The sequence below is a fragment of the Cynocephalus volans genome, chromosome 2, assembly GCF_027409185.1.
Source record: "Cynocephalus volans isolate mCynVol1 chromosome 2, mCynVol1.pri, whole genome shotgun sequence".
NCBI classification, from domain to species: domain Eukaryota; kingdom Metazoa; phylum Chordata; class Mammalia; order Dermoptera; family Cynocephalidae; genus Cynocephalus; species Cynocephalus volans.
Window position 1 is genome coordinate 35,640,283 of NC_084461.1, and position 26,539 is coordinate 35,666,821.

Consider the following 26,539-nt stretch of genomic DNA (forward strand, 5'->3'; position numbering starts at 1 on the left):
CATGGGAGGAGTGTGTGTTTCTCTTAGGATCATGGGCCTCACTCAGAGAACGAGGCTGAGTTGCAGTTGCCATTTACTTGCTCACATTCTTCAGCAGATTGTTAGCCCAGTGAGGGCAGAGCACCTCATAATGTGCTCAACATTGTACTGCAGCTCCTGACACAGAGTCTGTCCCATGTTGCAAACTCGATCGGTACTTGATATATTAAATGAATGAATAAACAAATGACCAATCTGTCTAATAGTAGTTGATAAATAAATCTCTCTTAATTTGTATTGAATATGGAAATGAAAAATACAGGTAAAAACAAGCCAAATAGGAAGAAAAACTAACATTTTGGATATCTTCAGTTTGTTAGGGCCAACTTTTCTATTAATGGATGCTTGAATTTATCTCAGATTGTTGAGATCAATTTAACTAAAGTAAATGGGATAATAATTGCTAACATTTATGAATGCTTAGATTGTGTCAGGGACTCTTCTCTCAAGACTTTATACTCATTATCTCAATTCTTACATCATTCCTGAAATATCTACTACTATTTCTGAGCCACAGAAACAGGAAGGAGTTTTCCTCACATTGCACAGCAGCAACTCGGTGGCAGAGTTGGGATCCAAACCCAGGCAGTTTCTCTCCAGAGCCCACTGAACTAATGCCTCTCAGGCCTTCTCACTTTCACTCCAATACTCCTTCTTACTATTTGAAAAGGGGAGAATAAATTAAATATGAAGATTATAACTCCACTAAAACATACCATCTATAAATCTGGAGGATGAATGACAAAATGAGGAAAATACTGATAATTCATATTAGAGACAAAGGACTAATTTTTAAAGTAACCATAGAAATCTGTAAGAGAAAGACGGAAGACTCAGTAGGAAAACGGACGAGGAATGGACAGTTCACAAAGAAAGATATACACACTGCCTTTAAATGTATGAAAAGCTGTGCAACCTGACTCAAGAAGAGAAAGTCAAATCAAACTATTCCAAGATACCATTTTTTCACCTATGGGACTGACAAATATAAAAAAGTTGGCTCATAGCTTCTGTTGGCAAGGCTGTGGGGAAACTGGTGCTCTCGTACTCTTTTGGTGAAAGTTCAAAATAATACAAATAGGGCAATTTTAGCAATTTTAGCAAAGTCACAAAGGTGATTACCCTATGAGCCAGTTATGTCACTTCTGGGAATTAATCCTCAGGTACACTTATCCATGTACAAAATGGTACATAAATAAGGATATTCATTGCAACATTGTTTCTAGTACAAAAGATTGGAAGCAGCCCAAACGTTCATCAGTAAGAGATGGATTACCTTAGCTGTTTATCCACACAATGGAAAATTCATCAGCTATGAAGAGAACGATGAGGATCCCTGATACTAATACAGAAAGGTTACCAGGATATATTACAAAGGAGAAAAAATTTAAGTATAAGGCAGTATGTATAATATGATACCTTTTGTAAAAAAAAGGAAGAGAATAAGATTATGTACAACTCTATGCTTTAATCTACAAAAGATGTCTTTTTTTTTGTTTGTTTTTTGGTGGCTGGCTGGTACAGGGATGCACTAACCAGCTGATCTAACCAGCCAACCTAATCTACAGAAGAAATAATGGAAAGACACACAAGAAAGTGATATATGTGGTTATCTGTAAGGGCAGGGAGAGATGGGATGAGGGAGTGTATATATAACACAGATCTCATGAAAACTTATGAAGTGGGAAGGAAGCAAGACTTCTGGATGTATATCTTGTTACACTGTTTAATCTGTGAACCACGTGACTATTTTGTTATTTATAAAGGGAAAGAAAATAATGAGATTTACATTCATTATGCACATAACGCTTGCCTGACAGTGTGCTAAGCACGGTTACATTAATTATCTCAGGTGTTCCCCACAGCAGGTCGCAGTATTTTATTCCCATTTTGCAAGTGAGGAATCAGTTTAGAGAAGTTAAGGAATTTGCTTAAGGCACCTAGTAAATTGTGGAGCCTAGAATCAAACGCAGGCCAACTGGCTCCAGAGGCTCTGCTCTGAGCTATTCTTCTCTCACGGTGGTTTTTGACATGTCCACCCTACCTTGAGAGACATAAGAGATGATGTACCCCTCTTGACCTATTCTCATGAACCCACTCATCTTTGTGAAAAACTATAGTTAGAAATCCCCATCAGCAGTAGCAATAGCTCAGTGTGGCTGTGGCATAAATTGAAATGTCTGCAGCCAGCAGTGTCCCCTGATGGCTAGCTGTAATGCCAACCCTTCCTGTCCTAAATGAGAAAACATAGAAAAGTGAAAGTAACAGCAAGGGTCCTATTTTTTAAAAAAATACCTGACATTTATTGAGTTCTTACCATGTGCTAGGCATGGATGTTATAAGTACTACATGTATAGTAACTTAATGCTCACAAAAACCCTTATTAGATAGATGTTAATGATAGCATTATTGCTGCTATGGGTTGAACTGTTTTCCTCCCCAAGAAAAGATATGTAGATGTCCTAAGCTCTAGTACCTCAGCATGAGACCTCATTTGGAAATATGATTTTTACAGAAGTAATCAAGTTAAAATAAAATCATTAGGGTGGGCCCTAATCCAATAGGACTGGTGTCCTTATAAAAAGGCAACATTTTTATAAGACATACACAAAGGGAAGATGATGTAAAGACGGCCATGGGATGACAGAGGTGGAGATTGGAATGATGTAGCTGCAAGCCACGTCATGCCAAGGATTGCCGGCCACCCCAGAAACTAGGAAGGATCCCACCTAGAGTCTCAGAGACTTTGATTTCAGACTTCTGGCCTCCAGAACTGTGAGGCAATACATTTCTGTTGGTTGAAGCCACCTAGTTTGTGGTACTTTTTGTTAGGGCAGCCCTAGGAAACAAATATACTCAACATCTTACAAATGTGGGAAATGAGGTACAGGGAGGCTGAATAACTTGCCTAAACTTTCGCAGTTGGTAAAGAATGGTGCCTTGACCTGAGCTTGGGAAGTGTACCTCCAGAGGAACCTCCATTCTGATCAAGTTCACATTTTTAGAAATCATTTGCAAATGTCAGCTTTTTAGCTATTATTCAAGCAAATTATTTGTCTCACTTCCTGACTGAGGGCTCTAACACTCTGTTTTGACCTCAATCCTTTATCAAAGGGCAGAGCACAGAGTCTGCAGATGGGGCCACCCTGACACTCTGGTGAGGGCATGGTGTGGGAGCGCACGGCGCCAAACCAAACTCTGCATGCAGCTGCGCTGAGCTGGGGGCAGCCGAGAGGACTTTCGGGTCCTCCCTGGAACAGCTGAGTGTGGCCAGGACCCAGGGGTACGAACTTCAAAGCAATGGAAGCCTTCCCCACAGCCTCTCATTTTTGGTCAGCAGGAGCCACAATCCAGGAATGAGGGTTGTTTGCAGTTTTTTTTTTTTTTTAACTTAAGAAAGGGTTAGGTTAAGCACAAGAGGGCTAAAGTGACTTTCAGCAACTGCTTTCCAAATCCCCTTTGTACCCAGAGGCCCAATAAATGAAAATATTTTCTAGATGGCACAATGCTTTTTAGGTAATGTGGGAAGAGGAAGTGATGGGATGAAGGAAAGTCTGGCCGAGACTTGACCCAGGGCCCTGGCTGGTTTGTGCAGCCCCTCAGTGTGCCCCTCCTGGAAGAAGCCCTGTGAACTGAACACGTGGCCAGGGGAGCCCAGGCTGAATGGCATGCAAAGACGTACCTGAGATGGACATCAGAGTCCAGAACAGAACTGGTTAAACTGAGAGTCAAATGACCAAAGGTGAATTAGATGTAGGTCACTGTTTTGTCTGGGCAGAGGAACAGTGTGTGGTCAGACATTCCTCTCCAGCTATCCCGCTGAGTCAGAAATATTTCAATACTGTCACCAGATTGGATCATACTGTATCAGATCATACAGTTGATGTCTTCTCCTGTGACTCCTGGATGGAAGGAAGCATATCTCTTGTGACCCTAACCTCCAGCATTTTTAGGTAGAGTGCAGATGTTCACTAAGCACTTATCGTCTGGTCGATTTATTGCCTGGATGGGCTTGGCATGGGCTTTGTGATCCGATTAGGATCAGAGAACAAAAAGAAAAAATGTCTTTGCTGGAAGCTTGGGCAACAGGTCTGCACCATGGTTATTCTTCTTGAATGAAAGCAATAAGACCCTAGACCCCAGGACAAAAATGTGTGCCACTGGACACAATTTAGGATGTCAAGGAACAGAAGTGAAATGATTAACATTTGCCTAATGCGGAAGCAAAAGGGTGATGTATTCAGTATTTAAGTGTTAGACATTGAGACACAACAAGGGAAAGATTAATTTCCTTAATTTTAAACTTCTCAGACATTAGGCACCGATAAACACAGGTTTATCATACACTGGTGAAAACCAGCTTTATTTCATAATTCCAAGTATTTAAAGAATATCTCAACCTTAACACTTGAATGCATTGTTTAAAAGAAATTCCCAGAAATAGTGGCAGGTTTCAAAAATGCACCCCAGGTATTTTCTTAACTCTTTTCCAAGTTTAAATTTTGGGACTCTATATACCACTATGTGGATTAACACTTTTACTTGCTTTGCTGTTAAGAAAAATACCTTAACCTTGAAATACCAAATCCCACAGTGAAACTCCAGAGACAAGTAGAAAAGCAATCAGCTCACCTGAGAGTAGGCCCTGCTGTCAGGACACTTATTTCTAAAATGCAGATTGCAAAGGCAAATCTCCAGCTGGCAGACATGCTGCCCTTGTGGGCACCTCCGAATGGGATAGAGGGACAGGTTGTGTAAAGCATTTATTTGCAAACAGCCAGAGGACAGGGAACAATTATTGTTTGCGCTCAGAGTTTTTGTCAATTTGGGTTGCTTGGGCACTGAAATCCAACAAAGGACAGTCATTTTGTAATTCTTGGCCTCCTGCTTTCTCATATTGACAAGTATATTTGGGCAACCAGCCTGTGAATGCTAATGTGGCTAAGACTAGCGTCAGTCTTGTGCAAAAACAAAAACAAAAATAAACACTCCTTCCCCCATGCCCTGCCCACCCTCCCAGCAGTTCTCATCTTGGGAGACTGAGAGGGAGAATGAGGCCTTTTTTTCTTAATCTGAAGATAAGCTACGTGTGCTATTTTCACATTGGCAAGGTAAAGTATAAAATGCACTTGCAAACAACTCTCTTTATTAGACATGGTGGATCATTCTAAAGAATAAAATGTAACCTCCCTTAGGCACTAACAATCTCCTCCAGAAGAATATAGTTTTCTTATTTCAGAATCACACATGTCAGCAAGATAGATTACGAGATGGAAAAATTTGTTCTCGCCCATGAAAAAGAATTTTCCCCCTCACGTTTAGGTTCTCTAAGACTTGTGGAAAGAGTAATGTGTTTTGGAAGCACTGGAGAATGTGTATGACTCAGCTGCTCTTAAAACATTGCACAACAGAATGACCTGGAAACCTTTGAAAATGTATTGATGCCTGTCTGCTATCCACCAATTCTAATTTAATTGATCTGGGAAGAGACTCTGCATCAATATTTTTAAAAGCCTCCAAGGTCATTGTAATGAGTGGCCAAAGTTGAGATTAATAATGACCACCGTGAGAAGAAAGACATCAGATGGCATTTTGTAGGCAATGTATCATTGAATTTTTAAAAAAATCTCACTACACTGTTTTTAAGGGGACTGCATATGGATTATTAATTACAAACAAGCACATTTCAAGCACTGGCACACACAGAGACAGGTAAAGCAGAGGGTGGGGTTGGGGAGATGATAGAATATACAGCTAGTTTTTCCAGCACTGCCTTACCTTTTCCTCTGATAGTCCGACCTGGAGTAAAAGTTATTTACTCTCATCCCCTTTTTTGGCCTCTCTCCTTTTCATGCAGAGGGCTTGCAATCTTTCATGGGATTAATTTCACTGGTTCCTGAGCTTGCTGTGGAGATATTGTACCTGGCCGGAGAACAGGCCATGCAGAATTGCCAAGTAGCAGGATGATTTGAATGGATGCCACGGCACTTGTAACTATGTCAGTGAATGAGTCTATGCCTGAAGGACACTTCCTGTGAGTCCTGGTTAATGACAGGTGGGCTGTATTTGATACGGGACAAATCTGTCAAATATGATATGCCATGCTGGGGACTCTCACATGGCCTCTCTGGACCCTACTAAGATATGTATAGAAATAAGGATGTGGAAGCATCCAAATAACATCATGTTTTAGCTAATCAGACTTGACGCTAATTGATTAGCCTTTGTGATAATTAGACTTGATAGGTAAGTGTGACTGGAGATTAAAAAATCACCACTCTCCTTGGAGACTAACTTGGAGGAGAAATGGGGAAAAGGAAGATCTCTTGGCTGACTGGCTTGAATGAGAGACTATGCTGAATTGCTCAGTTTTATTTATTTTATCCTCCATGGTTCAGGCAAACTATAATTACAAAGTAATGGGAGCAGCGAAGTATAGCTATAATATATTAATTATATGTTATATATTAATAATATATAAGATACATAAATAATATAATATGCCTTATGTTTTTATGCTTTTAACTCTTCCTTGCCTTTAACATCCATGTATCTGACATGTTTTGAAATGAGGCTTATGTTTCTGTTGTATATCTATGAGAAATGAAGCATCATGATGCATTAGACTAGAGAAGTAAAAGTAATAATATTTTTTATTTGTATAACACAATGGTTTCTGAAGAAAAGTTTCTCAAACTTCTGTAATGTGCATACAACCAAAGCTACACATACAGAACTGGCAGAGCTGGGATTTGAACAAATAATGTCTTTGAACTCTAATGCCAGGTTCTTCCACTCTGCCAAGGGTTCTCAAAGTTTCACCAGTCAGGAGCCTTTTTGCTTTCTTTCAAAAAAAAAAATTCCCCTCGGTTTCAATTTGCTTGAAAACTATGTGAGGTCAAATTATATTTTTTTGCGTAATAATAATATGTGTTCTTGCTTTAAAGACAGAGACACATACATGTATATTAGAACTTCTAACAAGCAGGCAGAAACTCTTAACTGTTACTGAAGTGATATGACTGTGTTGAGAGTCATTTCCATTTGACTCTTAAATGATGGCCACGGTTGTTTGAAAGTCCATTACGGCGTTATGGTGAGTTCATGGACTCCCTTAGTGTCCAGGGACCTCACTGGGAATGCCTTCCCCATTCCACAGCTGCTTCTCAGGGCATGTCCAAAGATCCACAGATCTTGCAATATTACAGTGAAATTTTAGTGCTTTCACTTACAAGACATGCACTTGATAGAGATAATTAGAATTAATGAGTAGGGAGAACTGGCAGATCACTGTCAATTGCAGGTTTGAGGTACACCTTTCTTGTTGCTATGTTCCTAACATTAGTATTGTGTCTAGCACATTTGTGAATTGTGTGCATTAATACATGAATGAATGAATACAGATGGGGAAATGATGTCCCTCGATCACATAGTCCAGGCAGGGGAAGCATTTGAGCCCAGCTCTCTTCTCAGCTGGTTCTGTGCCATTTTTATTAGAGCACTTTTAGACAATCTCTTTTATAATGAAGGAGAGATTAAGGAATTTCTCTGTGGAGTGGTCTGGAGCTGTTTGTGCAATTCAATAGGGGGTGATGTAAGTCTGGCTATCCCTTTATAGTAATAAGGATTCCTGTGGCTCAGATCTGTTTACAATCACATGGAGCTATTTAGGACCTACTTGATTGCATTACAGCATTTCATTTCAAGTAAAGATTCAGCACAAGCCCCTTCTCTTTTGAAGTTCACAGTATCTTCCTGTACCATCTCCTACCCTTCTGTCCACCAACACTCTCGACTGCTTCTGTATCTCCCTCCGCACTGACTCCAGCCTTTACTCTAGTTATTCCAGTATCCTTGTGAGCACCACCTCTCTCTTGACTTCATCAGCTCTATCAATATTAATCTTAATTCCATTCAGCTCACTGCCATCCCCAGCTTCATTCAACACCCATATGGCTTTACCTTTGAAAATGCCCACATTCTACTCTCTGACCTCAATTTTCAATTCTTCCAACTACCTTACTCTCACACACCCAAATCCCCTATCTGTGATTTTACTGAGCCACCCAGCCCCTGGGTTTCTCCGTTTTCCTCCAGATTAACTCTCTTCTGCCAGCCTCTCTTTCTCTCACACTTTGCCTGGATTCCCTGCTCACTAGTGAACTCTTCTCACAGCTCATCTCCCTCACACCTTAGAGGCATTTGACCCCATTGGCCATTCTTTATGCTTAAAACTCTCAGTTCCCTTGACGTTTCGGATACAGCATTTCCTTGTTGTTCTGTTTCTCTTTTGCTAGCTGCTCTTCCTTGTCCATCACACGAATACTGGCATCTCTCAGGGGTCTGTCCTCTTCCCTCGTCACTCCTCTGTCTTTACCTTCTTTTCTTATCCACTCTTAAGATTAAGCCTAGCTTCAGATCCAGAGGTCTCAGAGGGTGGCCTGTTGAAGTCCCTTTACCAGACTCCCCTTGGTTCTTGTTTTGAAAGTACAGATTCCTAGAAGTGGTAATTTCCAAAAACTCATTTTATGGTGTTACTTGCCAGCATAATTCTTCAAGTACTTCTAAGAAATTACTTAAGGTCTTTGTGCTATTTTATAAAATGGGGATAGTAGTAGCATCCTGCCTTGGGGATTTGATATTAAAATTAAATCATTTATTGTAACACACTCATAACAGTGTCTGCACATGGTAAATGCTGGGTAGGTGTTTGGTTATTATTCAGTGACTTCTGTGCACCATACTGAAATCCACTGTTGTTTTTCAAATCTGGCTATGTTGTGCTTGTCATGAAGTAAAATGAAGAATCGTAATGCGCTTAGGCAAATAACCTCAAAATTTTTATTACAGTCTTCCCCCCAATATCCTTACAACTGAGATAGCAAATATGTCTTGTAACCACAAGGTCACAGGTTCAAATTCCCTTACCGGCCAGCCACCAAAAAATAAATAAATAAATAAAATAAATAAAAATAAATAAATAATAAAATAAAATAAAATAAACAAAAGAAATAGCAAATCTCTCTGAGTTCAAATGAGATTATCTTAACATTAAATTTCCCTATGCAGTGGTTTTTGGTTCCTGGGCCCTTTTGAACTTTCATTATTTCTGGTAATTCTCGAGGTACTAATGCAGAAATCAGTCTAGGTGCCTGCCACTGGCTTTGCTGAGCATGCTCTGTGTGAGTAAGCTTCTCTCCTGCCATGGGGGTGCTATGGAGCCCAAGACTGCTGTGATCTTCATTTGGGGTTGGGCCAACCTTGGGTTAAATGATCACTCAGGCATGTGGGAGGCTCCTTGGCTAATCAATCCATCACCCATTTCCAAGGCCCTCTCGCCAGGGCTGAAATCATGGGCATGTGTCATGGACAGGGGCACAGGGCTCAGCACTCAGGAGGACCTCACAGTTGATTTAATGCTCTACTGTTGCCATCTTGAAATTTTTAATAACTTTATGTTTGAACTTTTGTTTTGGAAGCCAAGTCTGATGGGAAAATGGAGTATGTGCATGAGGAGAAGACACTGTATCCCCTCCTTTGTATCATTCATACATAGTGTTTGTGTGGCCCCATGAGCACAGAATTCAGGTGGCCCCACTATGTGTGGGAGTTCGTGGAGTCAAAATGAAAGTGAGTATAAGGTAAAGGTGTTATGTTTATGACTGAGTAGGTGGGTGGAGGTGGGCACTGACAGCCCCAGGAGGCCACACTTGCAGTATGAACCAAAACTTGCTTCCAACACAAAAAGAAACACAAATGACCAAAAGTCACTGTCATACCTTTATTCCTAGTGTTACTTTCCTGCATTAGCCAGCCAGTTATGCTGGAACAATGACATAAAAGGAAAGAAAAAGATAGGACAACCCACAGTTCTTTTTTTTTAGTCCTTCCTTACCCATCAGACAGCTAAAGGTAGAGAGTATTGGTAGAATGTATACGTGTCAAGAAGAAAAATAAAAACTGTCGCGTTTTGTGTGGTGTTTCCATTGTTCTGGTAAGAATGAAATACATACATAAATATGTATGCGTATGTAAGTTATAAATTCAAATTATGTAGTTTTGGTAATTCCACATGTGAGTTAAAGATTAGTGGTGAAATTCATACTATTTTAAAGTTTTAATTTTTCTTTACTTAGAACAACATTAAATAGCAAATAAAATACAATGTGATAGATTAAGAGAGAGAGAGATCACACAAGAAATGAAAAAGCTTTATATTTTAGTGACTTTAATGGCACTTCTTTTCTGCTTTTAAAAAAATAGGCCCCACATTTTAATTTTGCCCTGAGTCCTGCTAATTATGCAGCAAGTCCTACTTCTGCATATCTTGACTACCTTCTACATTCCTTAACTACCATCACTATGAAAGTTGGTAAAGCTAAAAGCTTGCTTTCCCAGACTCCCTTGCAGCCAGCAGTGGCCATGTGACCAAATTCTGGCCAATGAGACATAGTTGAAGTCTATTGGTAATCCCTGGAAAAAACTGAAATGCCTGGTACATGGAGTGGACATTGGTTGTGCTACCTGTTCCCTTTCTGCCCGCGTTGAACAATAACATCATATTTGGAGCTGTGTAGCCATTTTGTGACCATTAGGCAACAAACATGAGAACAAAAAGCAAAGGCTACAAGAGTTGAAGTGAAAAGATAAGAATAAGTCTGTGTCCTTGAGGGCCCTGTTGAGTTGCTGAGCCAACACCAGCAGCCATCAACCCAGACTTTTTTGTGTGAGAAAGAAACAAATCCCTGCTAATAAGGACTACCTGTTTCTATCTCTCACAAATATATGTGTTGAAACCTTATCCCCAATGGAATAGTGTTAGGAGGTGGGGGCTTTAGAAGGTACTTAGGTTTAGGTGAGGTTATGAGGGTGAAGCCCCCATGATGGGATTAGTGTCTTTAGAAGAAGAGAAAGAGACGAGAGCTTGCTGTTTTCACCATATGAGGATCCAGGGAGAAGACGGCTGTCTGCAAACCAGGATGAGGGCCTTCACCAGATACTGGATTTGCAAATGCATTGATCTTGGATTTCCCAGCCTCCAGAGTGGTGGCAAGTAAATGTCTGTTGTTTAAGCCACTTGCTCTATGGTATTCTTGTTAAGAGTAGCTCAATCTAAGACACCTACTAATTTTAGCTACTGTGAGACTTTCTATTACTGTAGTCCACTCATTCCTCATGGACGTGTGGGCTGTGAACTGCCTGCTTGTGCCTGGGGTCTTTCATCAAAAGAAGATAGTTCCTCAAGCTTCTAAGCCTATCATTTCCTACCATCAAGATCCTAAGTCAGTGTCTTAGGCCAGTGAGACAAATGTCATATCAACCCTTTCTCTCCTCCTCTTCTCTCTCTGTTAGCTCCTGTGTCTAATCCTCTAATCACTCCTGTGTCTAATCCTCTCATCTCAGTTGCCCCAAACAAAAACCTCTATGGTGATCAATCAGTATAGATAAGTACTTGGTGGAGACAGTCTCAGACACACCCAAGATATGTCAGCTCCAGCCCAGTCAGTTCACTTCTAATTTTTAGAACAGCAATAATTGTCCTTTCTTACAAATAAGGTAAAATAATAATGATTGAAGTCAACCAAATGAAAAGAGAACTGACAGAAAACTCCACAATGAACATCACAAGGAAAATGCCATATGGACTTTGAGTTGGACTTTTTCCTCTCTCTCTCTCTTTTTTTTTTTTCCTCATTTATAACAATCTCATCTTTGGTTACTGCAAAAGGCTAGTTTCTTTGCCACTGAGCAGCCCACACTGTTGTCTCCCTGGAGACTGTGACTTGTGTGAATTCAGTATATGGCAGAGGTTTAGTAATTAAGTTTATAATTCCAGCAAAGCAAGGGCAAATGAGGGGCTTGGACACTCATTAGGTAAGATGACAAATGTCTGGCCCCTGTCCATCAGTATTGCTGTAATTAAGACCTGTTAACAGAGATGCTGCTGGTACACAGCCTTGTACATGTCCGGGTTTGGCATATCAACTTAGAACACGAGACTGAATTATTCTTAAAAGAAGGGAATTAGTTAAAAACACACCATTTCCCAGCAAGAATGAGGCATTTTATTATTTAGCAGTATCCTCAAATGGCAATAGCTTAAATATTTACCAGGGACTTTTGGGCAGCTCCCACTTTTCACTAGAAGACTTTGTGTTGCACCTATTCCCAGAAAAGGGGTCAGAGTCCTCACTCCTAAGATTACTCCGGGATCAAACAAACTCCTGAGTTAGATACATTCTCTGTTCTTTCAGCACCGGAAAGACAAAGAGTTGCCTTCTATTTGGCTCTCTGTAGACTTTGCAGTTAACATTTTGCTGGAGGAATTTGAAATTCATGGTTGAAAGGATTTCCCTATTACAAATATAGTTTTACAGTAAAATACTGTATTAGTTTGTTTCTGTTGCTCATAACAAAATACTTGGAACTGGGTAATTTGTAAGAGAACAAAATTTATTGCTTACAGTTTTGGAGGGTGGGAAGTCCAAAGTCCAGGGAACACATTTGGTGAAGGCCTTGTTGGTGGCAACAGTCACCCAGGGGTCTCACATAGCAGAAAATGGTGGAGCAGAGACAGACTAACCTCTCGTGTGCTCTTCTTTTAAAGCCCTCATAATCATGTCACTGACCACTGTTTTTAATCCATTCACTAGGCATGGTCTTCAGAATCTAATCACGTCTTCAAGGCCCCATTTTTCAATTACCATAATAGGATTTCCCACCCTCTTAACAGTCACAGTGGGGATCAAGCTACTAACACAAAATTTGGGAGACACAATCCATATCAAATACCCATGGATACCACTCTCTTAAGAGTTGGAACAGATTTTAAAGCATGGATGCCAATCTAGCATGAGGTGCATCAGTAACAGATTTCACCTCACAGGATTACCATATCAATAAAACGAAGTGATTTGTAAATGCAGGATTATCTTGAGAAACCAATACCTTCTTCCCTTTGTATTGCTTTTATGTGAAAAATTTGGAGGCATTGCTGGCTGTTAAAGTTTAGCTTTTAGCTTGGATATATTTGGTGCCTAAATGAAACCCTCTTCCCATGATAATAGGATTACTACAAAGAGGTGAACTTCTGGCACACAGGTGTGAATACTACTGCTACCAAGGAGGCTATAATGAGTAGGTCTATTTCCACTTTGCAAGGACACCTCAGTAAGCACCTCCTTTGGTTGGTCCACAGTAGTTCCTACTGCACTGAAATTAGTGTCCTCCCCTTGTACACACAAGCATAGGTCAACCTCTAGCAAGATCTAGCAGATCAAGCCACACAGAAATAGCACACAGGCTCATTGGGTGAGACACACTGCAGAGCACCTGGATAAGCCACATACTTTGTGCAACACGTTCTTATCAGCAGCCTTCTCCGGCTCATCTGCAGCTCACTTTCAGCTCTCCTAGAAGCTGCTTTTGTGCAGAGTCTGTTTTTCTACACTCCACCTCACTGTTGTCAGAAAGAAACCAAATGTTTTAGTTAAGGGGAAAGGTTAGGCAATAATACCGAACATTCCATAATAGTACACACCAATAGATGATCACTCCTCCGTAAGTTTGTCTTACTCCTAAGAGAAGTTAGTTCCAGATCTACTTGAAATGAATGAGAGCCTTGAACTTTGTATTAGGTGATAGTGTTCAAGAGAGTCCTAATGATAGAAATGTCTGAGCATTGGCCTGTCTGCCTCACACAGCAGCTCTCCTGAGTGGCCTGAGCCAGCCTAGATCAGGCTATGCAGCGGTGTCTTGGTGGGCTCAAACACAACTGAATAAAGAACAATGGGAGGTAAAGGGCAAAAGACATAAACTGAGTAGTGCACTAATGAATGATTTTTATCCTGGACATCAGTTGAGGTTGTTCTGGTGCGGATCTCATCCTCTGGACTTTATCAAACTCCCAGGAAGGAAGTACATATGGGTCTGAGTCAGGAGAATAAGGTGTTGAAAGAGATCAGATGATCATTTACTCATTGCCTTATTTCATAAATTTCCACTTTCTCTTCATCTTTGTGGCAATCAAGAATGAATTATAACTACCATTTTCTCATCTCAGACTGGTGTGTTTTACACCTTGACCCTAAAGTCAACCCAAAGCAGGGGTCAGATATTAGAATAAACTGATGGTAACACATGAAATTCTGCCATTCCAGTTTATTGAAACGAGTAAACTTATAGCTTTATTTGCATACAGAAAAGTGCACAAGAAAATAAGTATGTACAAAACAGCTGTGTGACTGATCATCACTTTCAAAAATTCAGCTACCTAGAAATAGTTACCTCCAGTTTAGCACATTTAGGTATTTCAAGTCTTTGTTTATAATGACTGATTAGGAAGCTAGACAGAAAACTATGCCATATATGATCAGCTATTACCATTAAACATAAAACCACATGACTTTAGCTTGGACTACCTGGGGCTAATCAATGGAGGTTCAAAGCCACCATCTTATCGAGATCCTGAGCAGTCATCCTCTTCTTCCACATAAAGGTAACATTGCATGTGGTTGATTAACACCCACAAGAACCTGAGTGTTAAGGGTCAAGAGACAACATTAAAAAACCCAACATAAACAAAACAAGACAAAACTCATTTTGGCAAGAACAGACCCTTCAGAACTGTGCTAACAATAAGACTGACAATAAACTGGGAAAGTTTCCAAGGTTATGAGGAGAAAAATATTGCAGACATTAGATTTTCAGTGATAATGCCAAGTATGTGTTCTACAGCGTTCCCCCACCATTTATCTCCCTACTAACCATGAGACTGAGGCTTCAAAAGAGTTTTCCAGTTTCTTGTTAAAGGCCTAGCCTGACCCCAAATAAGCACTAATGTGTTTGGCACAATCACGGTTGGCTTTGTGATGTGTTGCTCCTCAGTGTACAGTCCTTCATGGCTGAGTTGAATTCAATTTCTCTTCAGCATTAACTTTTCTTCTGGAACTTCAGCACAGTAGGATGGTCTCCTATTCCATTGTCAAGATACAGGTTGTGCCCACTTGCAGTTCTAGTTACTGGGACTTGTAGTTACTGAGAATGAAGAGGGGCTCTGATCCGTAAATCATTTGATTTTTTTTTTTTTTTTTGCCCCTTGAGAGTCTGTTGTTTTCAGAAGGGAGGGAATGTTATATGAGCCTAGGAGCAAAACTGACTTGAAGAGAGAATCAAAGGGAAAAGGAAAGGAGAGATGAATAATGCTTTCCCCTCATTTGTAATAACTAGCAAGAGACTGGAAAAAAAGACAGTCTTGGCCTTGGTAGAAATGGTTCCTCAGAAAGAGGAGGAACTATATTTTAAAAAAGGTCTTTAGGAGCCAGATTCCAAAGTGCCTAAGGAGAAGCTGGGCTTGCTTCAATTTCACTTTAAAAAGTCTCTGTAAGTGATGGTGTGAAGCAAGATTTCTTTTAAGAAAGGGTCTTGTCCTACTATACATCTTTAGGTTTCACACTCTCAAACAGAACCCCCAAACAACTGTGAACAGTAAGAATTTGAAAATTTATTTAAAACAGTATGATATGAGGGGTTGTGGTGGCTGTATCTCCCAACCACAGGGTAGAAGGTAGAGTGTTCTAGAAGGTTCTAGGGACACAATAGGCAAGGATTTAGTAGGAAAACTACCTCATTTACATTTAAGCTAGAGAGTTTAGGATTTTAATTTATTTCAAGCCATAGATAGAGATAAGCTTCAACCTAGACAGAAAGCAAAAGGCATTTTACGAGTGGAAGTGTCAAGAAGAAATAAGGCAGCAGATAACACATTAAAGCTGGAACAAGGGCAGAGGTCAGGACGTGTCTGGCTGTGAGCTTTGTCCTTGACTACTAAGGCCAATCTTTTTGTTCCTCTGGATAGTCAGCATGCCAAGTTCTCCTAGAACTTGTGTCCACCTGAAGAAGAAAAGACCTGTGGTTAGAATTTTTGAATTAACTATCAATGTATTAATTATCAAGTCATTATTAAAAATGTCAGTAATAGTATCTCCTTGGGCTGATGTGAGGACTGAATATGATAATAAATGTAGAACATGTAATAAAGTGATTAACACAAGTGTTCAATAATGTTAGCTATTTTCTCCTATGACAGTTCCCCTACCCAATCTATTGATGGAGCAGGTTAACCTAAACAATCCTTTCTTCATAACGTAAAGAAGAAAGGGCCTCCAAAGAGAAATGTACTTCAATTTAGTCCAAACAATCTATCTTGACTCCTAGAATAGTTTATTTGTTATTATTTTTTAATTTGTTTGGGTATGTCTCCCCTTGACTCTGGTAAGATTTTTAGCTCTTCAATATCCTCTATATTGCTTTATTACCATTAGAATCAGTGAATTCTTGTTAAAAGGAAGCTTTTCCTAATTACCAGAGGGCTGGAGTGGGGCCCAGGAATTTGCATTTTTAACAATCTTACCCAGTTTTCTGAAGCAGAATATATGGAAACGTACTGTAAGAAACACTGTGAGGGAAAATGATCCAAATTCATATAAACTCAATCTTATTGTTGATGTCATATTTAAGATATTTATCTACTTAAAATAATTAAATTCTAGGTGGGTCAAGACATAGTTTATTTTTACTTTTGTGGCTGGCAAGTACGGGGATCAGAGCCCTTGACCTTGGTGTTAGAATACTGTGCTCTAACCAGCTGAGTATCTAAGACATAGTTTAGTAGTCCTGCTTGGATGGGGCAAAATTGACAAAAATGGGTTTGGGTCCATTCATTCTTTCTATTGTTCTACGCCTATAAGCTGTGCCCTTCCTTCTCTAAATTGGAGACAAGCCTCTTTTCCCCTATTAATTCCAACCTTTTAAGAGCAGAACAAAGTTTCTGCCAATGATTGTTGAGAAGAGTTACACGGAGCCCTCTCAGGGTTTTAGTCGAAGGTAGTTATCCCTAATAATAACTTCTCTAGGATAAAGTCCACTACAGAAAGAAGAATCAGCCTTCAGACTCATTTTGAACTTTTACTGCTTAGGCAGGAGATATTAGCAGCTGTCACCACTTTTGGATTTAATACCATCTGACTATTTCAGACTAACGTTAATTGCAAATGCTCACAAAGAAATAAATGACAGAAAAGTTGTGATCATCACCTGTTTAGCTGACTTTTTTGGTGGCTTCAGAAGGTCTTGACAACTTGTGCCTTTTATAGGAAACCAAGTTATTACTAGGATGCTTTATAATCACTTCAATATGAAGGTAAAAAAGCTAGAAAGCTGTTATGTATTATATTGAATTTTATTTCCATTCAGAAGTGAAATATCAAAAATACAGGGTAAGATAGACATCTATATCCCCATGGGTATATTACTATTTTTTGCTGTGTTTAAGAATTCTATTCTTAAGTGCCTGGCCTAGTCACTATTGAGTTAGCTAAGTATAGATATCCATGTCTTTTACTTCTAAATTACAGATATCTAACCTCTTCCCGACTAAATTTCACCTTTTACCCCGTGTGTCACATTTTCTTACAAACCTCCCCCCATTATTTGCATAGGATTTTCTACTTACAGAAGTTAGGCAAAAGGATTTCCAAAAGGAGAAGCCACCTAAAGAGATAAAACCGTCCAGTCAATAAATCTAATTATAGTCATAAGATAAAACTTATGATTAAGACTTCTCACATTCCCTTAAAAATCACTTAGGTCATAGACTAATTAGACATTTTAAGGGTCTACAATGATTTGTGTCTACCTGATTGAAGATGACTATGTATATTATTTAAATCAAAATCAAGGTTCAGGTGAACTAATTTGCCTCTACAAAATGAAAAATACTGTTTTTATGAGCTGTAGAATAATGAGTGGGATATTAAGAACTTAAATCTTTGAAAGGTTTTGTAAGATAGGATTTTGGCTCAATTTTCTCCCAAAATGCTTTCACAAATCCGATTAGGTGAGATATGAAGAACGTTTTCAATGTGATGTTTTTTCTCAAATTCAGGAGATGGTAGTTCCTGTAAACATAATCTTTCCCCAGTTCGAATGAATGTTTATGCTGAGGAGTTCTCAATGAAAAAACTTATTGAAGCATGCTTCACTGTCAAAAAGTTATTACAAAAGCAAGGTTAATTCAGAAGGCTCTATTCATGCAGGTTAATTCAGGAGGTGGTAGCTCTATGTAGCATGTACTTTGGAACAACAGCTTCTAGCAGTTGATACTTACAGTGGCCTGTGAAGAATTAAAAGAATCTTTAGAGAAAGGGTTCTCAAATGCATTGTCAGCAGATTTAGTAACTGGCAGGGCACCTTGTCTGGGAGCTGGCTTTGGTGGTTCTAGAAGGTGAAAAACCGAAGCAGTCAATACACAAGCTTTTCCCAACTACAGGTACAAATCCCTCAACTATCTTGAAATTTAGTTCCATACTCTTGAAATTTATGTCAGTGGAAGAAAAAATCTCCACCAAATACTAGGACCCTCAATGGTTATTATAGTCAAATCTATCCCTTCTCAGAGATAAAGCCATGCATATTTATCTGAAGTGGAAGAGATTCAGAATTCCTGCATTTAAGGCTACGGTAGAGGGATGAGACTTTATTACACAGCCCTCCAAGTGCCACCACCCATCGCATTTCAATAGCTCTTGGCAGCCCTTTTAAGAATTGTCACTAGAGGGCAGCATTGGGTCATCCCTCAGAAACAGACAACTAAGGTAAAGGGTTAGATCAAAAAGGTAAATGTTAAATTGCCTCCGTAGCCACCCACTATAAAAAGAAACAAGAGCAAGACTTGGTGGGTGGGAGAGGGTTCTTCTGATGGACTCTGTGGGTCCACATGAGAGTGGACATATTTGTTGGTGCGCAGGCAGAGAAATGAGTAGCTTACCATTGATCTTGTTCAACAGTTGATTAGCATCAAAGTCATCATGGTCTGCATTCTCCTGAGGAATGCCAACTTTGCTGTTGAAGTAACTGGAGAAGGCACTTGAAGTCCCAAAAGAAGTCTGCTCTCCCTTCCTTGCGGGCACAGCAGGTGGCTGCCGCAGTTGGAAGTCCTTAAACATTTCTTTCACTTCCTTGACTTCTTTATCCGCAAGTGGGTCTAAGGCAGTGAAAGCATCACTGGAGGTGTCCTTTGGAGGGCCAGTTTGGGGAGGTGGCTGAGAAGTGACCAGGAGAGAGGAGAGCATAGAAGTGGGCTGAGTGGACAAAGCAGGAGTTGGAAAAATATTGCTCTGGAAAGGATTCCCCAAAGGGCTTGGTGATGGCCAAGCACTGGGTGGCACAGATGCAGAAGGACCCCAAATGACAGGGGCTGCAGGGGAAGTTGAGGCTCCAAAGGATGAAGGCTGATTCCAACCTGGAACAGCTGGGGTTGTACCAAAAACGACTGGCTGACCAAAACCTGCAGGTTGACCCCCCATCATGGCTCCTGGGACTACTGAAGTGGACTGACTGAAGACTAAAGGTGCTGGGCTCCATGGTCCCGCCTGAGGGGGTGTAACTGGTATACCACCTGAAGGAAGAGGGAGAAAGTACTTATCAGGAGACAAGCTTGAACAGAATTCTTGAATTTCAGAAAGCACAACTCTCCAGGGAATATTTAGAGAGCGTCTACAGGGCAAAGACCTTCATTAAGCCTTGAGGCTGATGTGGAAATGAAGGCTCTGAGAGATTAAATTACTCTTAAGGTTAATTTGCTAATACAGCATAGTTGTCATTTAAATGCTAATTGCAATTTCCAGCCCACGTTCTTTCTACTTCGCCTTTTTAGCTTTCTGTGTTAGAAGGATAATACAGTCCATAAGTACTTCATCATGAAAAAATAAGCCCTTATTATATTTATACACACAAGGTTTTTTTTTTTTTTTTTTTTGTATCTCAAGTAGAACAGAGCCTGTCAATAGCAGGAACATATTTGTTGAGTGAATACATTTACATATACAAACCACACTGATTATGAAGTAGTTAATTAAGACAATATATTGGGCTGTCTGAGTCATGGATTTGATCTTTTCATTTGGCAGCTGGCTCTTGTCTGGAGTCTTATGGAAACCAGAGATCACACATGTGCATAAGGCCTCAACATGCTTGCATCCTGAAGAAACCATTTCAAAATTTTCTTGCTTTTTAATGCTGCCAAGGTTGACACAGCTATATAAAGGGAAGATAAAATTTAGTTGATGCCAAAATAGTTTGACTTTTATATCTAAAAATGGAGAAGAGACTGTTATCCTGGGAGGGCCGTTTCATATGAAACTGCTTCCTGCCATGTGTCACTCACTAAACCTTGCCAGAAATCAAAACAGTCTTTGAAAGAGGAAGGGAAGGAGAGAAGACAATGGGAAATGGAAAACTTTCCAAGGTAACTAATGGCCTGGGTCAGGGCATCTGCTCTTTGTGGGTGAATATTCCATCTCCTTCATCCTTGCCATGTTTGCTGGGAATTAGTCAAATCACTAAAATTCAGGTCTCTCCTGTGATTGCTGCCCTTTTCTCAGGAGACTTATTCCCTGCATATTGTTCTATTAAGTAGGGCATTTTCTTTCCTGCTTCTTCCCAAGTGTATTCATGATACAGTTAAACTGTCACCCCTAACAAAAAACCTAAATCCAGCCTCATACCTACTCATGAATAATGCTCTGGTCTCGAAATCTACTTGCTTTATTTAAGCTTTGGAGCCCAGCATTCTTCAGTGATGAGTTTTCTAATCCAACTAAGAAAAAGCCTTCAGACTTGGGTTAGGAATGTTTTTCTTTCCAGAATGAGAAATACTTTGAAAATGGTGTTTAGGGGCTGATGCAGCAAGATATTCTATTTTAGGCCTTCTTAGTATGGAAGATTGGTGTAACTTAACTCCACTCTGTTAGGAACACTGGCTACGAGTATCTTTGGTGTACTAACAGATAGTCTTGAGTTTCAGAAAGGCCATCTTACTTAACCAACCTACTTATTTCTGAGGTGTGAGAACTGAGTACAAGAATATATGAATTAAAATTAGGAAGGTCACAGTCTGTGACAGTAGAGACAGAAACTCAGGCACAACAGCTCCAAATCCAGCACCTATCCTCCTGTTCTTTCTCCTTGGCAACAAGACACAGGACTATTTTTTTTTTTTAAGTGATAGATTAATTCAAATACTTATTCACAGATACAGAAATTAGACTTTATTTGCACTAAAGAGTGTACTCCTTTCATAACCAATCAAGGGAAAAGTTCTATCGGATTTAATAACGGAGGCTCTAAAAACGAGTTAATTTAAACAAAGTTATTGCTAGAGTTTTAAAACAAATTTAATTACATTTTACTAACTGAAGCCAGAGTTACTAATAATTTTCATCAACTAAATGTGTAAAAAAAAGAGGGTAGAATTTTATCATCTTTCATATTGGACTACTTGCCTTCCTTAAGAAAAATGCCTGGCTTTAGTCATAGATCGTATTATGAGAATGGCTATTAAAAAGATAATAATAATAAATAAATAAATATATATATCTAATATTTTCCAGGAATTAAAGGCTTTCTCAGTATATACTTATATCAGCCTTCATTCTCTGGATTTCACACATTGTGTGTCTAAGACATTTAAAGGCCAGCTGGAGAAAGTAGGGGCAAAGACTAAGGAAAAAAGACCGTACATATAGAACATTAATTTTATTACCTTCTGAAGCTAGATCAAAACACAGGGTTTAGGAAGTCATAGCTGAGGATCTCAGTTTTCTACAATAAACTCTCCCCACCCCTCGGTTCTCCAGAGAAGACAGTCCCCCAGCTGGGTCTAGGGGAAGCCAGATCTACAACCTTCCATGGTTTGGCTGAGGATCCCCGTTAGTGGACAGGGGTTATACTGTAGAGAGCAGTTTGAGTTCCATGTCCACACTTGGAAGAATCATCAGTATTCTGCAGTTGTACACCCCGAGGCTTTAACAGGGGCACCTCGCCAAAACGCTTCACTTTGTCTGAATAAATTAACGGTTATAGGGTCCAGCTGTATTTTCAAGCTGACTTGTTAAATATTGGCTGTAAAATTTCTTTAGGACATTGATATGAGGCTACAAAGCTCTGTGATGTGATCCTAGGAGCAGGCACTGCCTGAAAGTTCTCTGCCCTTTGGGAGGGAAAGGCACCAACCAGCTCCACTTAGTGGTGCAGGAAAAAGAAGGATGTAGAAAGAGGGAAGCTCCCAAGAGACACAAGGTGTTTAGGAAGATCTCTTGATGGTGCTGGTGCAAGCAGAGACGTCGAACAAGTTGGCTTCTCACACCCACATGGACTTCGGCCATTTAGCAGCTGGGCAACAACCCACCTCTTGCCACCCAATTCCAGATGTTGACAGAAACAAAATATTTTCCTTTGCAGGAAAATTGCAGAGAAAAAAACAAAGAAAAAAGAATCCTGATGACTGGCTCTGCAGGATGCAGAGAAAACCAAGATCCCTGGTCAAATTTTGCCAAAGGGGGAGGGCAGTCGTTCTTCATCTATAGTCCTCCATCTCCCAAGGCACAGTCTATTTGGAGTTTTCAGGGGTGCCAAGAAGCAGAAAAACAAAGAAAATCCCAAACAGGACAGCAAAGACTATTGTCAGGGTTTCTGGAAACTATACCATGGAGTCCAAAAAGAATCGGAGGCTCTGGACAAAGAGAAGCAGGGCAAGCCCTCAGACAAGTGGCCTTTCCCATTGTCCTGCCACATATTCTCATGAGCAGAGGCTCTCATGAGCTAATGACACATTTATGAATGAGATCACTGGCAGTTCCAAAGCATCTGATAAAATTCCATCTCTTCCCTTATCTCTGGGCTCTTTTCAACTTCAGCTTTGTAGCACTTATCTTCTAACTCTATTAAGACTCTTGAGCTAGCCAAAATATTGGCAAGGAGCTGCTAAGGCTTAAGTATTCAGAGACTGATTAGGATGCATGCCTATCCCACCCTCACCATATGCCTAGCAACAGAGCTGGGCCCAGAACCTAGGTCTTTCATTCTGTGACTTATACTTGCTTCAGACCTAACTCTTATCCTTCTTGAATCATACATCCTTTCCAAGAGTGATATCAGTTTTGACAGGGGATAGGCCTTCAATCCACTTAAGGCAAAAGCATGGAAGACAGGCATGTTGCTACTTTTTCCAACACAGACAACAGACAAGTCTCTCTCATTTCAGTCCCTTTTCACCACTACAGCTGTTCTGAGCTTCAGAATCCCTTGCAAATGTCTTCCAAGAAGCTATCCATCACCAGTTGGTTCAATAAGTGCAATACTGAAAATCAATTTCTTGTCACACACCAACTCAAGGAGCCGAATTTCAGTTGTAAGTAAAGAGTATCAAATGGGCGTGGGGTTGTACAAAAGTAAAAGTGGGAGAAACACTCCCCAGGATGCTCAGATCTTATGCCCAGGGAACCCCATATGGACATGTGGCGTTTTCCTCCCAGGCATCATCGTTTCATGAGGCAAAGTACCAGAGCCATACCTAACTATCTCTAGGCACCTACCTAGACCCACAAAGGGCCCCACTGGGGCAGAAGCACTTGTTTTGAAGAGATCCAGAGGGTTGGTCTGTAGGGCTCCAGATTGTCCCGGGGGTGACGTTTGGCCTGGAGGTTCTGAGATGGGAGGAGCAAAGATGTCTGACGCAAGCAAGTCATTGGCTGAGGACTGACAGGATGGGAGGGAGGGAGAGAGATACTCAGTAACAGTGAAATGTAGCATTGTTCTGTCTCCTACTTTTTACCCCAAATTTGAGAGCCACAAAAAGGAAACCTTTTTCCTATGACTGATAAACAACAACAAATATTACTACTATTATAAAAAAAAAGAAAAAAAGGGCATGGACCCCTGCAATGGACAGACTGTTGGTTCTTAGTGACTGATACAACCTAGGACTCCCAAAGTGAAATATATTCTGCTTGTTTACACATTTGTATTGGTCTGGTTTTCTTACTAGCTAAAAGCTTGAAGCTGGGAAAGAAAAGGGCAACCATAAATAAGTATCTTAAATATTTTTGATCATTTCATTGTATTTAAATCAGTCTACATAGAGATAATACAGTCTTAAACATTAGGGGGACCTGCAGAGTCCTATGAAAGTTTAAAAAAGATACCTATAGAAATTACATTTAAAATTGCTTTCTAATGAAGTTGGTAATAGTAGTGGTAATAATAAATACATGTTTCTTCTAAGACAATGGGTTAATAAGTCACTATTTAACAGAGGAGACAAGCTCGAGAACTTTACACCACCACCTTGGACGTGAATACAATAGGACGGGTGTGCAGGGCGTGTGTTAGAGTGGGGAAGGTACACGGGGAATCACAAGAACTCTTGCCCTCCCCTCCCAGAACAAGACGATCACACTTACCAGAGGTACAGAAGCATAGCAGCATTAAAAACGGAAAAACTTGTGTTTAGTTTAATAATAAGTGACGAGACATGCAAACAGAAAGCAGAGCATGACAAACACTGCTGAGAAGCTCAAAAAGGGTGGCAACTGGGGGCAAGTATTCCTGGGGGGCTGAGGTGCCTTCTCCCACCTCCTACTTTACAGCCACACGGGGGACTATGAGAGCAGCGGGAAAGGGAGCTCCTGCGTCACGCCCCCCTTTGTTAGGAACATGCACTCTGCTAAGGGACACGTGGAGAAGACAATTCACCTTAGCTGTCCTTCTGCCTCTTCCTGGTTTGGTACTTTGTGGAGGTGGGATAATGGCTATGGAGTCATGTGGTGAGGACTGGACAGAGCTTTCCAAGTCCTGCTTAACGCCATTCGGTACGGACAGTCCTTTGGGAGGGCTTCCCACAAAAGGGTTCGGGGAGGATTTGACATGGAAGCCGTTCTGTTCTCTTTCAGATACCCCGTTTTGAGTTCTCACTGCTGGCTGGGTTTGCGGACTTGGAAAGGGCCATGGGCCTGCCTGAGCTTCTTGTTTGCCAGTCCTGTTAGAGATTTGGTCAAACTGCTGGCCAAAGCAATCAACATCACCATTCAGGGGCCCGTTACTCAGTGGAGTAGACAAGCTACTCGAATTCTCTTTCTTCTGATCTGAAGATCTGAGAGAATCAAACGAAGAGGGTGTCGATTGGTCAGGCTGTGCGAAAGGATCATCACGGAAAGGATCAGGATTAGGGGTGGGAAAGAAGTTGAGATTGGCAGAAAAGGCAGTTTCAGGCAAGAAAGATGCCTGAGGCTTTGGTCGAGGAAGAGAGCAGGAGGTGATGCCATTTGTTAAGAATGGATTTTCTCTTAAAGAATTCTGATTGGTGTCGATTTCATAGTTTAGATCCACTAACAGGATATCTTTGCTTTCCTATCACATTTGGAAAGAAAAAAAGAGAAAATGTTAGTCCATGTTGTGACATCAAATGAGAAAACTACATAAGATGACTACGATTATCAAAATCTCAATTAGAATTTGCTCTGGACAACCTGGTTGACCACCACCTCCTCCCTTCAACTCCCTGAGTGCACTTAGGAGCTGCAGACTAGGTCCTTCTGCCCTGCCCCCACTGCTTGCTCTTTACTGTCCTTTATTTCCTGTCTCTGCTCACCCTGGTTCACACATACAGACAAGATGAGTTCATTATCAACATCGCTTCAAATCATGCCTTTCAAAGTCTTAAAGGAAATTGATTATGAGTCACTCTAAATGATTCTCTACCTATACCCCAAGGTCATGGGTTTGGATCCCCTCACCAGCCACCCCCAGAAAAATAAACAAACAAACAAACAAATAAATAATTATCTAAGTATGCTAAGCTTGAAAGAAGTGACCTCAGAAGCCTAGCCCAGCTTCCTACCTGCCATACATATAGTCCCTCCTATTCTATCCCCAGAGTCATGTAGCGTCACTTCTCTAAATAAGTGAATTCATTGGCTAATACATTCACATTTTGTAGTTCTGCTTGTGGAGTTTAAGGTCAAATACTTTTCCCTATAATTGGTTCTGTTCTGTCTTCTGGGGGAAAATGAAAGATTTTTCCTTTGTGTCATAGTCTGAGGTACACCTCTTTAAATATTTAAGACTCTTGTTGAAAGTGCTAGCCAAGTTGGATCTCTCATCCTCACCATCCTTGTCTCTTCTCTGGACATACCTTTTTTGTTTATGTTCTGTGAAAGTGACATTCAAAATACTGATCTCATCTATCACACATTAACTTCTCATATTTGTACGTTTTTTCACGACATAGCTTAGAGTTGCCTGTGTTGTGACAGTGATCTCATCTAGTAGTAGTTAAAGTCAACCAATAACTGGTCTTTAATTTATATATAACATAGAAAAACAAACAAAACAAAACAAAATCCCAAACAACAAAAAATAGACAAAGAAAAAAAAAACACACAAAAATTAAAAAGTAAGTAAAAAAGAAAAAAAGAGAAAAGAAAAATAATAAAAAAAGTAAAAAGAAAAAAGGTAGAGATGTGAATTTATGACTTAATTAATTAATTAATTTATTTAAAATTTTATTGTGTCGATATACATTGTGGCTGATTATTGCTCCCCATCACCAAAACCTCCTTCCCTCCTCTCTCCCCCCCGCCCCCCCAACAATGTCCTTTCTGTT

The 26,539-nt window shown here is 40.2% G+C and overlaps 1 protein-coding gene across 4 annotated transcripts in view; it reads right to left on the bottom strand.

Annotated features, from left to right (window-relative positions):
- Positions 1 to 15,521: 15,521 nt before the first annotated feature.
- The window catches only part of DAB2 (DAB adaptor protein 2), a 49,958-nt gene continuing 38,940 nt past the window's right edge, over positions 15,522 to 26,539 (bottom strand). For 3 of the 4 annotated variants that reach the window (XM_063087340.1, XM_063087341.1, XM_063087342.1), the window contains exons 10-15: positions 24,631 to 25,284; positions 23,472 to 23,634; positions 18,866 to 19,495; positions 18,206 to 18,315; positions 17,552 to 17,589; positions 15,522 to 15,930 (exon numbers count right to left, since the gene is read on the bottom strand). In XM_063087340.1, coding sequence (XP_062943410.1) covers positions 17,557 to 17,589; positions 18,206 to 18,315; positions 18,866 to 19,495; positions 23,472 to 23,634; positions 24,631 to 25,284 — 1,590 coding nt within the window. In that variant the 3' untranslated portion in view covers positions 15,522 to 15,930; positions 17,552 to 17,556. Of the gene's footprint in view, positions 15,931 to 17,133; positions 17,184 to 17,551; positions 17,590 to 18,205; positions 18,316 to 18,865; positions 19,496 to 23,471; positions 23,635 to 24,630; positions 25,285 to 26,539 lie in introns of all 4 variants that reach the window. The other variant, XR_010022657.1, reaches the window with a different exon arrangement.